General features: G+C 35.9%; 1 protein-coding gene across 1 annotated transcript; it reads left to right on the top strand.

Annotated features, from left to right (window-relative positions):
- Positions 1-301: 301 nt before the first annotated feature.
- tcte1 (t-complex-associated-testis-expressed 1) lies at positions 302-14,318 on the top strand. Its single transcript, XM_056481567.1, has 4 exons — positions 302-467; positions 2,536-3,104; positions 7,090-7,539; positions 14,022-14,318. The coding sequence occupies exons 1-4, from the start codon at positions 308-310 to the stop codon at positions 14,187-14,189; spliced, it is 1,347 nt and encodes a 448-aa protein (XP_056337542.1). The 5' UTR covers positions 302-307; the 3' UTR covers positions 14,190-14,318.
- Positions 14,319-15,380: the final 1,062 nt, after the last annotated feature.

Below are 15,380 nucleotides of genomic sequence, written 5' to 3'. Positions count from 1 at the left end.
AAAGCCCGCGAGCATGTCTTGTTACCATGACAGCATCAAACTTTCCTGAGGAACAGAAAGTGAGTCGACAACATTTTGAACTCGCTTAATTACTTCATTAATTAGTTTAAGGTTTTCTTTAATTAAGATTATTCATGTATTTCGCGTTCATATATTAAAAGTACTCTTTTTTTCGAGGACAAATGTAAAAATGACGGCATGAAAAAAAATCGTCCATACAGGCAGCAGTGATGAGGTAATGTTATCGGTATTATTTCAGACGTTTTTATTTAAGATGTTTGTTTTATTTCTGTCAGTTTTTAGCAGTATGTCTCGGAGTCAGTCTTCTCAGCGGTCCGGGGTAATGAACTCCGCTTCTGACGGCCAAAGAAGGCGCAGCATCATCGCGGAGGATCATGAGTGGTCGCTGGCGCTGGTTCCTCTGCTAACGACACTATGTTTACAGCATATCATAAAGCACTTCGAAGGTGAACAACAACAACACACACACACACGCGCGTCTTTCAGTTAGATTACATCAACAACACACACGCACACGCGTCTGTCAGGTTACAACAACAACACACACGTCTGTCAGTTAACGTTAGGTTAATTAGTAATAATAATTAGCTTACAGATTGAAAGTAAGCCTTACATTTACTTAAAATTGTCATAGTAGCATGTATATACTAATATGATCCTTTTAGGTAACGTTAATGCTTAAGTTATTAGCTCTCCTGTCAAATGTAATTATGTGTTAAGTAGTGCTTTCAAAGTGTTTCTTAATGAAGATTTTTGTGAAGAAAAAATGTCTTTGCCACAATTTTTACTGGTTATTTATTATAATACTAGTTATTAGATTAAAGTGCAAATTAATGTTGTTCAATTTAATTTACAGTTAAAGTTGACATTAAATATATACACTCACCAGCCATTTTATTAGGTACACCTTACTAGTACTGGGTTGGACGCCTTTTGCCTTCAGAACTGCCTTAATCCTTTGTGGCATAGATTCAACAAGGTACTGGAAATATTCCTCAGAGATTTTGCTCCATATTGACATGATAGCATCACACAGTTACTGCAGATTTGTCGGCTGCACATCCATGATGTGAATCTCCCGTTCCCTCACATCCCAAAGGTGCTCTATTGGATTGAGATATGGTGACTGTGGAGGCCATTCAGTGAACTCATTGTCATGTTCAAGAAACCAGTCTGAGATGATTCACGCTTTATGACATGGTGCGTTATCTTGCTGGAAGTAGCCATCTGAAGATGGAGACACTGTGGTCATTAAGGGATGGACATGGTCAGCAACAATACTCAGGTAGGCTGTGGTGTTGACACGATGCTCAGTTGGTGCTAATGGACCCAAAGTGTGCCAAGAAAATGTCCCCCACACCATTACACCACCGCCAGCCTGAACCGCTGATACAAGGCAGGATGGATCCATGCTTTCATGTTGTTGAGGCCAAAATCTGAGCCGAGCATCCGAATGTGGCAGCAGAAATGGAGACTCATCAGAGCAGGCAACGTTTCTCCAATCTTCTATTGTCCAGTTTTGGTGAGCCTGTGTGAATTGTAGCCTCAGTTTCCTGTTCTTAGCTGACAGGAGTGGCACCCGGTGTGGTCTTCTGCTGCTGTAGCCCATCCGCCTCAAGGTTGGACATGTTGTGTGTTCAGAGACGCTCTTCTGCAGACCTTAGTTGTAATGAGTGCTTATTTGAGTTACTGTTGTCTTTCAATCAACTGGAACAAGTCTGGTCATTCTCTTCTGACTTCTGGCATCAACAAGGCATTTGCACCCACAAAACTGCCGCTTACAAATTTGCATTAACGAGCAGTTGGACAGGTGTACCTAATAAAGTGGCCTATATATATATATATATATATATAAATATACACACACACACACAGAGAGTCAAGCTTAAAATTACTCATACCCCTGGCAAATTCTAACTTTAAATTACTTTTATTCAACAAGCAAGTTATTTTATGGACTATAAATGCCACAGGCTTCTCCCAAATGATAATAAGTACACGAGGCATCATTGTGGAAGAAAAAATTTCTCAGATTTATTTACGTTTGAAAAAAATCTTAAAGCTGTAATTTAACACTGCACTTTTACCCCATAGACTTCCATTCATACGCATGTGAATGCAGAAACCCAGAAATGCAAGCTTGTGCGACAAGTTTCACATGTCGCTGCATTCGAAATTTCAAGCTTGTTAAACTCTGACCTGTGATATTGCATCACATGACTGCTTTAGACCAATAGAAGATCAAAACATGACTTCTCTGTACAGAAATAAAAATATGGAGCAATCACTTGATGCTTTAGTACGTCTAATCGTCTTGTTTAATCCCACCCCTTTTTGCAGTGTCGTACAACAGAATTTTGCAAGCTCAAACTCTAGTGTGACCAAGGCTTAAGTCAGAGTTTGCCCAGGGTATGAGTAATTTTGGGCAACAAAGAAACTAATAAGCTCATAAAGAATAATAAATAGTGCAATTTTTTTTTTTCGTGTGAACTGTCCATTTAATATTTCTTGCAGAGAAGCCCATTCTGCATGAGCTCCAGCCCAGCTTTAAAACATACGTCCTCCAGCGTCTGCCAGCATCTCTTCCATTGACCATCACTGCAAACCTCATCAGTGATGAGAGCTACTGGAAACGCTGCTGTGAAGCTCGCTGGGGACTCGCTGACGTCTCCACGTATGACAACAGCTGGAAACAAATGTTCTTTGAGCGTCACCTTCAGAGTATAATTGAACTCTTCATACCAGACACAACTGACACCAAAGCAGTTCTAGATGCGGTGCCTTTGTGTCAAAACTATGTGAAGCGGCTGCAGGTTTCTCAGCTGCTGCCGCCCATTAAAGAGCCGTCCCGGTTTGATGAGGACGACGGGTCCGAGTCTGCCAGTGACATGGGCAGTGAAGGACCCTCCATGGATCACTTTGACTTCCGAATGCTGCTGGACAAGCTGCCGAATCTGAAGGAGCTCAGCGTGGTTTATGGCGTGAAAGGATGTGGCATGAACTTTGAGTGGAATCTGTTCGAGTTCACCTTCAGAGACTGCGAATCCCTGGCTAAAGCACTCAATTCCTGCAAGACTTTACAGGTTTTTAGCAACATGTTATTGGCAATAGGGAATAAGGAGAGCTACAGTTTTTTCTTCCGGTGAAATGTTTATGTGACTGTTTTCAATTTCTTACGGTTTTCTTTTACAGCATCAATGTCGTAATGTAATTTAAAATATGGTAACACTTTATTTTGATGGTCCATTTGAGTATTAGTAGACTGTCTGCTTAATATCTGTTGATATGCTCCTTTAACAGACATTTAACTGACTATAAGTAACTTCGCAAGTACACTGTAAACCCTAATGTTGTCTTAACTTAAATAATTAAGGTTGACTGAGCATAACTTAAATTTTTGCATTTTGGTCCTATCGCTTAAAAATATGAGTTAATTTAACTTATGTAACATGAAAATGCATAAACTTAAGATTTCAAGTGTAGTAAGCTCAAAATCATAATTAAAAATAGGTCATTTTCACAAATGTAGTCTTGACTGTAAAATTCTAATATGTGCAACCTTTTAAGTGCAAGGTCTTTTTTTAAATCAGAAAACAAATGGCTTCATGCATAAGTATTCATCATAATGTGAATAAATGGCTACTTATTTCTTGTTTAAAATTTATTTAAACATTTTTCATAGTATATTATTACACATACTGAAAACCCTAATAAGTTGACTGAACTAAATTAATTGAGTAAACCTGTTGCCTCAATTTAATTGAGTAATGGAGTCTCCCAAAGCTTGCATATTTAAGTTTATTTAACTTGCCGGTTTTTTAGACTATACTATAATCTACTTAAGTATTTAGTTTGTTGAACTGAACAATTTAAGTATAATCTACTTAAGTATTAAGTTTGTTGAACTGAACAATTTAAATATAATCTACTTAAGTATTACGTTTCTCGAACTGAACAATTTAAATATAATCTACTTAAGTATTAAGTTTGTTGAACTGAACAATTTAAGTATAATCTACTTAAGTATTAAGTTTGTTGAACTGAACAATTTAAATATAATCTACTTAAGTATTACGTTTCTCGAACTGAACAATTTAAATATAATCTACTTAAGTATTAAGTTTGTTGAACTGAACAATTTAAGTATAATCTACTTAAGTATTAAGTTTGTTGAACTGAACAATTTAAATATAATCTACTTAAGTATTAAGTTTGTTGAACTGAACAATTTAAGTATAATCTACTTAAGTATTAAGTTTGTTGAACTGAACAATTTAAGTATAATCTACTTAAGTATTAAGTTTGTTGAACTGAACAATTTAAGTATAATCTACTTAAGTATTAAGTTTAGTGAACTGAACAATTTAAGTATAATCTACTTAAGTATTAAGTTTGGTGTACTGAACAATTTAAATATAATCTACTTAAGTATTAAGTTTGGTGTACTGAACAATTTAAATATAATCTACTTAAGTATTAAGTTTGTTGAACTGAACAATTTAAGTATAATCTACTTAAGTATTAAGTTTAGTGAACTGAACAATTTAAGTATAATCTACTTAAGTATTAAGTTTGGTGTACTGAACAATTTAAATATAATCTACTTAAGTATTAAGTTTGTTGAACTGAACAATTTAAGTATAATCTACTTAAGTATTAAGTTTGTTGAACTGAACAATTTAAGTATAATCTACTTAAGTATTAAGTTTGGTGTACTGAACAATTTAAATATAATCTACTTAAGTATTAAGTTTGTTGAACTGAACAATTTAAGTATAATCTACTTAAGTATTAAGTTTGTTGAACTGAACAATTTAAGTATAATCTACTTGAGTATTAAGTTTGTTGAACTGAACAATTTAAGTATAATCTACTTAAGTATTAAGTTTGGTGTACTGAACAATTTAAATATAATCTACTTAAGTATTAAGTTTATTGAACTGAACAGTTTAAATATAATCTACTTAAGTATTAAGTTTAGTGAACTGAACAATTTAAGTATAATCTACTTAAGTATTAAGTTTAGTGAACTGAACAATTTAAGTATAATCTACTTAAGTATTAAGTTTGGTGTACTGAACAATTTAAATATAATCTACTTAAGTATTAAGTTTGGTGTACTGAACAATTTAAATATAATCTACTTAAGTATTAAGTTTGTTGAACTGAACAATTTAAGTATAATCTACTTAAGTATTAAGTTTAGTGAACTGAACAATTTAAGTATAATCTACTTAAGTATTAAGTTTGGTGTACTGAACAATTTAAATATAATCTACTTAAGTATTAAGTTTGTTGAACTGAACAATTTAAGTATAATCTACTTAAGTATTAAGTTTGTTGAACTGAACAATTTAAGTATAATCTACTTAAGTATTAAGTTTGGTGTACTGAACAATTTAAATATAATCTACTTAAGTATTAAGTTTGTTGAACTGAACAATTTAAGTATAATCTACTTAAGTATTAAGTTTGTTGAACTGAACAATTTAAGTATAATCTACTTGAGTATTAAGTTTGTTGAACTGAACAATTTAAGTATAATCTACTTAAGTATTAAGTTTGGTGTACTGAACAATTTAAATATAATCTACTTAAGTATTAAGTTTATTGAACTGAACAGTTTAAATATAATCTACTTAAGTATTAAGTTTAGTGAACTGAACAATTTAAGTATAATCTACTTAAGTATTAAGTTTAGTGAACTGAACAATTTAAGTAGTCTACAAAACCGGCAAGTTAAATAAACTTAAATATGCAAGTTTTGGAAGACTCCATTACTCAATTAATTTAGGCAACGAGTTTTCTTAATTATTGTAGTTCAGTCAAATTATTGGGGTTTTCAGTGTACATGTCAGTTTACTAACCCCAACCTAACAGTCTACTTAACATCTAATGAGAATTAGTTGACATGTAGATGCAAAGTAACAAACGGACCATCAAAATAAAGTGTGACCTAAAATATAATACATTAAATAGACTTAAGCATTAATTTAGTTGTTCGAGATGAAAAGCCGTTTAAAATCAAACGCGTTCAGGAGCAGCAGGTGAGCACAGAAACTCCATTGAAAATACTGTAGTAAAATAAATGTTCATATTTTAAAGACATGCCACAGAATAATGTATTTTAATGCAGTGCTTCTTCTGCATTCTGAGACCTATTTCATATGATATATCAATCAGATCACTGATTTTTTAAAGTAAATAGACATTAAACGCGGCAATTTTGTAATGGTATACAGTTCACCGGAAGTGCTTGAACTGGGTTACTGAAAATTAAAAGTCCTTCTGCATTAGGTATGAGCCGGTATAAGATTCTGATGGTATGATAACCTTGGATAAAAATACCCCGGTATCACGGTATTTTGATTACTGCTCTAAAATATATTCTTTTTAAATTTCTGGGTAAAAAACAAACACCCTTTCCCCCTTTGAACACAATATATTCTATTGTTTGAAAGATTTATAATATTTTGGAGCAGTAAACATGTCCGGCTATATAATTCAAATGAATCATTGACTTCTGCTGTCTTCATTAGTTTCAAATTTCATTCATTCATTCATTCATTCATTCATTTTCTTTTCAGCTTAGTCCCTTTATTAATCTGGGGTCACCACAGCAGAATGAACCGCCAACTTATGTTTCACACAGCGGATGCGTTTCCAGCTACAACCCATCACTGGGAAACAGCCATACACACTCATCCACACTTATACACTACGGACTATTTAGCTTACCCAATTCACCTATAGCACATGTCTGTGGACGAATTGAACCAAATCAATAGCATGATAATTGTTAACGAACCGTGAGACCTGTGTAGGTTTACACCCCTATTTAGAAATGTGTTGAAGAAAATCATCTCTACGTTAAACAGAAATTGGGAAAAATATGCAGGGGGCCTAATACTTTAGGAGGGCTTTTATACAGACTTCAGCTGTATGTTTTTATCTTTGATTTCTAACTAAGATGTTTTCACTGGTCTTGTATTTAGTTAGCATCCACACCCCTTTTTTCAGAGCCTCGTTGTTGACGTTTAGTTGTTTATATTTCCATTTTTCTCACAGGTCTTCAGGATCCATCGCAGTAAGGTGGACGATGAGAAGTGTTGCGTGATCGCGAACCACCTGTTGGATCATCCATCGCTGCAGGAGCTGGACTTTTCACATAATCACATCAGCGACCTTGGAGCCCGAGCCATCGCAAAACTCCTGAACCACAGTCAGCTGAAGACACTGATCGTCTGCAACAACCAGATCAGAGGTGCAGGAGTTCAGGCTCTGGCTCACGCTCTGGCCAAAAACAACACTCTGACATCCCTCAACCTGAGACTCAACCGCATCGCAGATGAAGGAGGACAGGCTCTGGCTCAGGCTCTGGTCAAGAACAAGACTTTAGTGAATCTCCACCTCGGGGGAAATAACATGACTGAACCGGCAGCCGTGGCTCTGTCTCAGGCCCTGGTGGAGAACTGTGCCCTCAAGAGCCTAAACCTCTGCAACAACAGACTGGGAGTTGTGAGTACATTTAAGTTAATGCAAATAGAAGTGACAAAAGTATTCCCAATCAATACTGAAATCTGAAAATGTCCTTTTCCTTATAACATTTAAGTGCTGTTGAGCATGACTTATAGGGGACCTATTATGCCCCCATTTGCAAGATGTAAAATGAGTCCCTAAAGTGTGTGTGTGTGTGTGTGTGTGTGTGTGTGTGTGTGTGTGTGTGTGTGTGTGTGAAGTTTCAGCTCAAAATATCACACAGATAATGTTTTCTAACTCTCTGAAATTGACCCTTTCAGGCTTTGATCCAAAATTTTGTCCATTTTGGTGACTGTCGCTTTAAAGTCTAATGTGATCGTGCTCTTTTTCAAAAGGGGGTGGAGCTATAAATGCTTGCGCGTCAGCATAGTGGCAGATTCAAAACAGGACTAACGTTGTCTGTGTGACAAATATACAATGTTAAAAGGAGTGACTCAGAAGAAGGTAGTTTATGGAGATGGACAGCTCCTTCTCCCTCAGGGCTATCTATGCTTATGAGTGAGAGATGGTCACTAGTGGGCGGAGCTTTCTCTGATGACGCGTACAAAGGGAGAATGTCAATCAAAGTGTTTCTGCAGACTGTTTTTATCAAGTAGGATCATAAAAAATATAATGAACTAATTTTTCCTATTAGAGGCTGGTTATATTCACAAACTGCTGCCACACACGTGTGTTTTAAACCTCTTATAAAAGTAATTTTTGCAGAATAAGTCCCTTTTAAACACAACATTTCAGCTGTCATTCTATACATTTTTACATTACTAGGCCACTGAGATGGGTTTGTTGTTTGTTCAATATGTGTAGTAGCTTTTAAAAACAAGTCTGTGGCCTTTAATTCTTTTTATTAATTTACCATTTGTAAAATGATGTTTACTCTGTTCAGTTTCGGAAATTCATCAAATCTAATTGAAAGCTCGTAAATCAAAATCAAATCAAGAATCCAATTGAAAGCTTGTGAATTAAAATCGAATAGGGTTGAATTGAGAATAGGGTTGAATCGAGAATAAGATTAAGTTGAGAATAGGATTGAATCGAGAATAGGGTTGAATTGAGAATAGGACTGAATCGAGAAAAGGGTTGAATCGAGAATAGGGTTGAATCGAGAAAAGGGTTGAATCGAGAATAGGGTTGAATCGAGAAAAGGGTTGAATCGAGAATAGGGTTGAATCGAGAATAGGGTTGAATCGAGAATAGGACTGAATCGAGAAAAGGGTTGAATCGAGAATAGGGTTGAATCGAGAATAGGGTTGAATCGAGAATAGGGTTGAATCGAGAATAGGGTTGAATTGAGAATAGGACTGAATCGAGAAAAGCGTTGAATCGAGAATAGGACTGAATCGAGAAAAGGGTTGAATCGAGAATAGGGTTGAATCGAGAATAGGGTTGAATCGAGAATAGGGTTGAATTGAGAATAGGACTGAATCGAGAAAAGCGTTGAATCGAGAATAAGACTGAATCGAGAAAAGGGTTGAATCGAGAATAGGGTTGAATCGAGAATAGGGTTGAATCGAGAATAGGGTTGAATCGAGAATAGGGTTGAATTGAGAATAGGACTGAATCGAGAAAAGCGTTGAATCGAGAATAGGACTGAATCGAGAATAAGACTGAATCGAGAATAGGGTTGAATCGAGAATAGGGTTGAATCGAGAATAGGGTTGAATCGAGAATAGGGTTGAATGGAGAATAGGATTGAATCGAGAATAGGATTGAATTGAGAATAGGACTGAATCGAGAAAAGCGTTGAATCGAGAATAGGACTGAATCGAGAATAAGACTGAATCGAGAATAGGGTTGAATCGAGAATAGGGTTGAATCGAGAATAGGGTTGAATCGAGAATAGGGTTGAATGGAGAATAGGATTGAATCGAGAATAGGGTTGAATTGAGAATAGGACTGAATCGAGAAAAGGGTTGAATCGAGAATAGGGTTGAATTGAGAATAGGACTGAATCGAGAAAAGCGTTGAATCGAGAATAGGGTTGAATTGAGAATAGGACTGAATCGAGAAAAGCGTTGAATCGAGAATAGGGTTGAATTGAGAATAGGACTGAATCGAGAAAAGCGTTGAATCGAGAATAGGACTGAATCGAGAATAAGACTGAATCGAGAATAGGGTTGAATCGAGAATAGGGTTGAATCGAGAATAGGGTTGAATCGAGAATAGGGTTGAATGGAGAATAGGATTGAATCGAGAATAGGATTGAATTGAGAATAGGACTGAATCGAGAAAAGCGTTGAATCGAGAATAGGGTTGAATCGAGAATAAGACTGAATCGAGAATAGGGTTGAATCAAGAATAGGGTTAAATCGAGAAAAGGGTTGAATCGAGAATAGGGTTGAATCGAGAATAGGGTTGAATCGAGAATAAGACTGAATCGAGAAAAGGGTTGAATCGAGAATAGGGTTGAATCGAGAATAGGGTTGAATCGAGAATAGGGTTAAATCGAGAAAAGGGTTGAATCGAGAATAGGGTTGAATTGATAGTAGGATTGAATTGAGAATAGGGTTGAATCGAGAATAGGGTTGAATCGAGAATAGGGTTGAATTGATAATAGGACTGAATCGAGAAAAGGATTGAATCGAGAAAAGAATTGAATCGAGAATAGCATTTTAATGGAGAATAGAATGGAATTGAAATCGAATTGAGAATATGATTGAATTAAGCACAGGGTTGAATCGAGAAGAGAACTGAATCAAGAATAGCATTGAATTGAGAATAGAATCGAATTGAAAGCTTGTTAATTGAAATCGAATTGAATTGAGAATCAAATCAAAAGCTTGTGAATTGAAATCAAATCTTTTAAAAGAGGAATAATGTACACCCAGCTCGACAGGGTTATCAGCAGCTGTTGTCTAAGACTGAAGAGCTTTATTTTGTGAAAACAAATGGCTGGATGTGCATTATCCGGCTTATTACACGGCTACTCGCCATCAAACCAAACAATGAAATGGTCTAAGCACTAAGAATTTATTAGCACTTTGATTAAACGTAGCTTTCAGAAAGAAAATGTCCTAACTGACTGGATACTGCATTCATTAACCTACCAACATGAATGTCATAAAAGAATTTTAAGGTTTTACGATAAAGTAAATTCCTTTGAATTATGTTTGATTTTCTTTCACCACTTACAATTTCTTTGCCGTTTTTAACATAAAATTCACATAATTACGATATTTTAATGTTTATATTTTTAAGAGAATTTAAAATGGTAATCTTTTTCAGATATTTTGCATCTCAAATTAACATATTTTGATTTAATAATGCTTTAATATCTGCACTGGGGAAAAAAAATCCAAATTATTTGAGTCCATTTTGAGTTGGACCCTATTATAATTTCATCTTTAGATGTTAAAACAATCTGAAATAAATCATATAAATATATAATAAATCACAAGCATCCACCCCAATGACGTTTTGACAATCACTAGCAACACCCTGTTTTTCCTAGTCCTGTATAACATTTTTCTCATTGCTTTTGATTGCCAGTGAAGAGATGAATATGAAATGATGCAGCGCTGTCGTTCATGTTCAATTATTCACGGCTGCAGGATAGATGTGCTCTAACACACAGACATGTGGGATGGGGATTACCTCTCTCGCGGGACTGCATGCATCCGCTCCTCCTCTCTCCATTTCAAGGCAAATCACATTTCCAGCATTCGAGAGCTCTTACATTAGTCTGCAGACTCAGAGTCAAGGCTTTTGCAGAATGCGATATGCTTCGTCATTGGAGCACCTCGACCTTGATATGTAAGAGTGTGATGCCGTTTACAGCAGAGATATGCACCAATATAAATGTTAAATACGTGAGTTTGTCACATACTGAAATTGTGGGGGCATGTGTTTAAAAATGGCTTCCTTTAAAAACATTAATATTCAATATTTTGTGGATGTTGATCTGTAGAACTGACGTCAAAAAGAAATCAATATACACTCTATATATTTAATTGGGTTTCTGGTCTGATTGTCTGCCAGCACATGTTGTTGTTGTTATATTTAGTAATGGCATCTGCTAATCAAGATTATTCAAAAATATTTACACACACACACATTAATAAGGAGATTGTATTATTTACTCACCGACCACTTTATTAGGTACACCTTACCAGCTGCTTGTTAACACAAATTTCTAATCAGCCAATCACATGGCAGCAACTCAATGCTTTTAGGCATTTAGACATGGGGAAGAAAGGGGATTTAAGTGACTTTGAATGGTTGTTGGTGCCAGACGGGCTGGTCTGAGTATTTCAGAAACTGCTGATCTACTGAGATTTTCACGCACAACCATCTCTAGGGTTTACAGAGAATGGTCTGAAAAAGAGGAAGTATTGAGTGAGCGGCAGTTCTGTGGGCGCAAATGCCTTGTTGATGCCAGAGGTCAGAGGAGAATGGCCAGACTGGTTCCAGCTGATAGAAAGGCAACAGTAACTCAAATAAGCACTCGTTACAACTGAGGTCTGCAGAAGAGCATCTCTGAACACACAACACGTCCAACCTTGAGGCGGATGGGCTACAGCAGCAGAAGACCACACCGGGTGCCACTCCTGTCAGCTAAGAACAGGAAACTGAGGCTACAATTCACACAGGCTCACCAAAACTGGACAATAGAAGATTGGAGAAACGTAGCCTGGTCTGATGAGTCTCCATTTCTGCTGCCACATTCAGATGGTCGGGTCAGAATTTGGCCTTAACAACATGAAAGCATGGATCTATCCTGCCTTGTATCAGCAGTTCAGGCTGGTGGTGGTGGTGTAATGGTGTGGGGGATATTTTCTTGGCACACTTTGAGCCCATTAGTACCAATTGAGTGATAAACCTTGAATCATCTCAGACTGGTTACTTGAACATGACAATGAGTTCACTGTACTCAAATGGCCTCCACAGTCCCCAGTTCTCAATCCAATAGAGCACCTTTGGGATGTGGTGGAACTTGAGACTCGCATCATGGATGTGCAGCCGACAAATCTGCAGCAACTACGTGATGCTATCATGTCAATATGGAGCAAAATCTCTGGGGAATATTTCCAGTACCTTGTTGAATCTATGACACAAAGGATTAAGGCAGTTCTGAAGGCAAAAGGGGTCCAACCCAGTACTAGTAAGGTGTACCTAATAAATATTTTCTCAAGTATATGCATGCTTGTTTGTATTCATAACCACACATACTGTACACACGTATATTATGTGAATACAGACCTTTATTTTGGATGCAATCAACTGCAACTGTTGCCCAGTCCTTAGTTAACTATTTAAAGAGTCATTTAATGCCGTAATAACACCAATAACACTAAATATGAAAATTAAAAATTTCCCAGTACTGGGTTGCAGCTGGAAGGACATCCGCTGTGTAAAACATATGCTGGATAAGTTGGCGGTTCATTCTGCTGTGGTGACCCCAGATTAATAAAGGGACTAAGCCGAAAAGAAAATGAATGAATGAATGAAAATAAAAAAAATTGTGATTTATTATGTGGATGTTATGGTGTCAGTAACACAGTTAACACTTTGTTCAGTGTCAGTATATTGCTCCTTTCAAACGGTTGATATTATACGTTTTAAAAGCTAAATTGATGTTTTTATTTTTATTTTGGATGCATTAAACTGATCAAAAGTTCCATCTCTAATGTTAGAAAGTAAATAGATGCGTTTTGTTTTAACCTTATATTAATAGAAGAATAATAATATGATAATAATGTTTCTTGACACTGATGGCTGGACTAAAGATTGTCAAACTCATGAGGGGTCCATCAGTCCCTTTATTTATCAGGGGGCACCACAGCGGAATGAACCGCCAACTTGTACAGCATATGTTTTTCACAGCAGATGTTCTTCCAGCTGCAACCCAGTACTGGGAAACACCCATACATACTCATTCACACACACACATACACCATGGCCAGTTTAGTTCATCAATTCCCCTATAGCGCATGTGTTTGGACTGTGGGGGAAACCGGAGCACCCGAAGGAAACCCACACCAACATGGGGAGAACATGCAAACATCACACAGAAACGCCAACTGGCCAAGTCGGGACTCGAACCAGCGACCTTCTGAGCCATCACTGAGCCATCGTGTTTGTCTGTTTTATTAATATATATATTTGTTAGCTTGTTAGACTAACACATCTCTTTATACTTCCTTTTTGTTTTGCATTATTTATAGAATATTTGTTGTGTAGTAAGGTGTTATATAAATAAAAGTTGATTTGATATACTCTAACAGCAATTCGTGATGTATGAAGTCAAATCTCGCCTACAGTTCTTCTTATTTAAGGTGTTTTACTTCAAAATATGTCACGTTACATGAGTAAAATGAGATTCTAGTGCCATTTCATGTTGCCTTTTGTTTAAAGTAGGGCACTTTAAATGAAACAAATCAGCCCTTATTCTCTCTCACATTTATTTTTTTATTTCTTTGCTCTTTAATCTGAATGAAACGCCACATCTTTTGTGTGTCCTGCAGGACGGAGGGAAGGTTCTGGAGGAGGGAATGACCCATAACTGCAGTTTGGTAGAGTGTGACATCCGTCTGACCGATGTGGATCAGGACAGTGAGTACAGCATCTGTCAGGCTCTACACGCCAATCAGATCAAAACCAAACACAACCACGATCCCAGTGCCAAAGTCTGAGCCATGCATACTGTGCACGTTATTATTAGTCACCGGAAAGCACTGCAACTTAATGAAAATGATTGAAATTACTCTTATTATATGTTTTATGTTTAAGCGGTCATACCAGTGGATAAATACAAGCATCTAAGCAGCATGACTGACTTGTTTAAGTGTATGTAAGCAAAAATAAAATGACTGTAGTTTTGTCTTGTTTTTTAGTAGTGTACAAATAATACTCACAATTGATTTACTTTGAGGAACACTTCACTTTTTTGGAAAATATAATAGAGTTACAGTAGAGTTTTTAGATTTTTTAATCCATGCAGCCGATCTCTGGGTCTGGCGGGAGCACTTTTAGCTTAGCTTAGCATAGATCATTGAATCGGATTAGATCATTAACATCTTACAACTGCAAAAGCCTAAAAACAAATAAATATTCTATTAATAATACAAAGAAATAAGTATAAAGAGATGTGTTAATCTAACATCTTTAATATATATATACAGTTGAAGTCAGAACTTTTAGCCCCCCTGTTTATTTTTTTCCCCAATTTCTGTTTAACGGAGAGCAGATTTATTTCAACACATTTCTAATCATAATAGTTTTAATAACTCATCTCTAATAATTGATTTATTTTATCATGATGACAGTAAATACTATTAGACTAGATATTCTTCAAGACACTTCTATACAGCTTAAAGTGACATTTAAAGGCTTAACTAGGTTAATTAGGTTAACTAGGTAGGTTAGGGTAATTAGGCAAGTTATTGAATAACGATGGTTTGTTCTGTAGACTACTGAAAATATATAGCTTAAAGGGGCTAATAATTTTAACCTTAAAATGATTATTAAAAAATTAAAAACTGCTTTTATTCTAGCCGAAATAAAACAAATAAGACTTTCTCCAGAGGAAAAAATATTATCAGACATACTGTGAAAATGTCCTTGCTCTGTTAAACATCATTTGGGAATTCTTTAAAATAAGAAAAACAAATACAAAGGGGGGCTAATAATTCTGACTTCAACTGTATTTTTATATATATATATATATATATATATATATATATAAAACGGACTGGTTTTAATGTGTCAGCAAGTCTGCATTTATTAGCTAAACAATACATTCAGCCGATCTCCGGGTATGACAGGAACACTTTTAGCTTAGCATAAATCATTGAATCAGATTAGACCGTTAGCATCTTACACTG

Source organism: Danio aesculapii, chromosome 20, assembly GCF_903798145.1.
Source record: "Danio aesculapii chromosome 20, fDanAes4.1, whole genome shotgun sequence".
NCBI classification, from domain to species: Eukaryota; Metazoa; Chordata; class Actinopteri; order Cypriniformes; family Danionidae; genus Danio; species Danio aesculapii.
The sequence above is the reverse complement of the archived record's forward strand: the minus strand, read 5'-3'. Positions and strand labels throughout refer to the sequence as shown.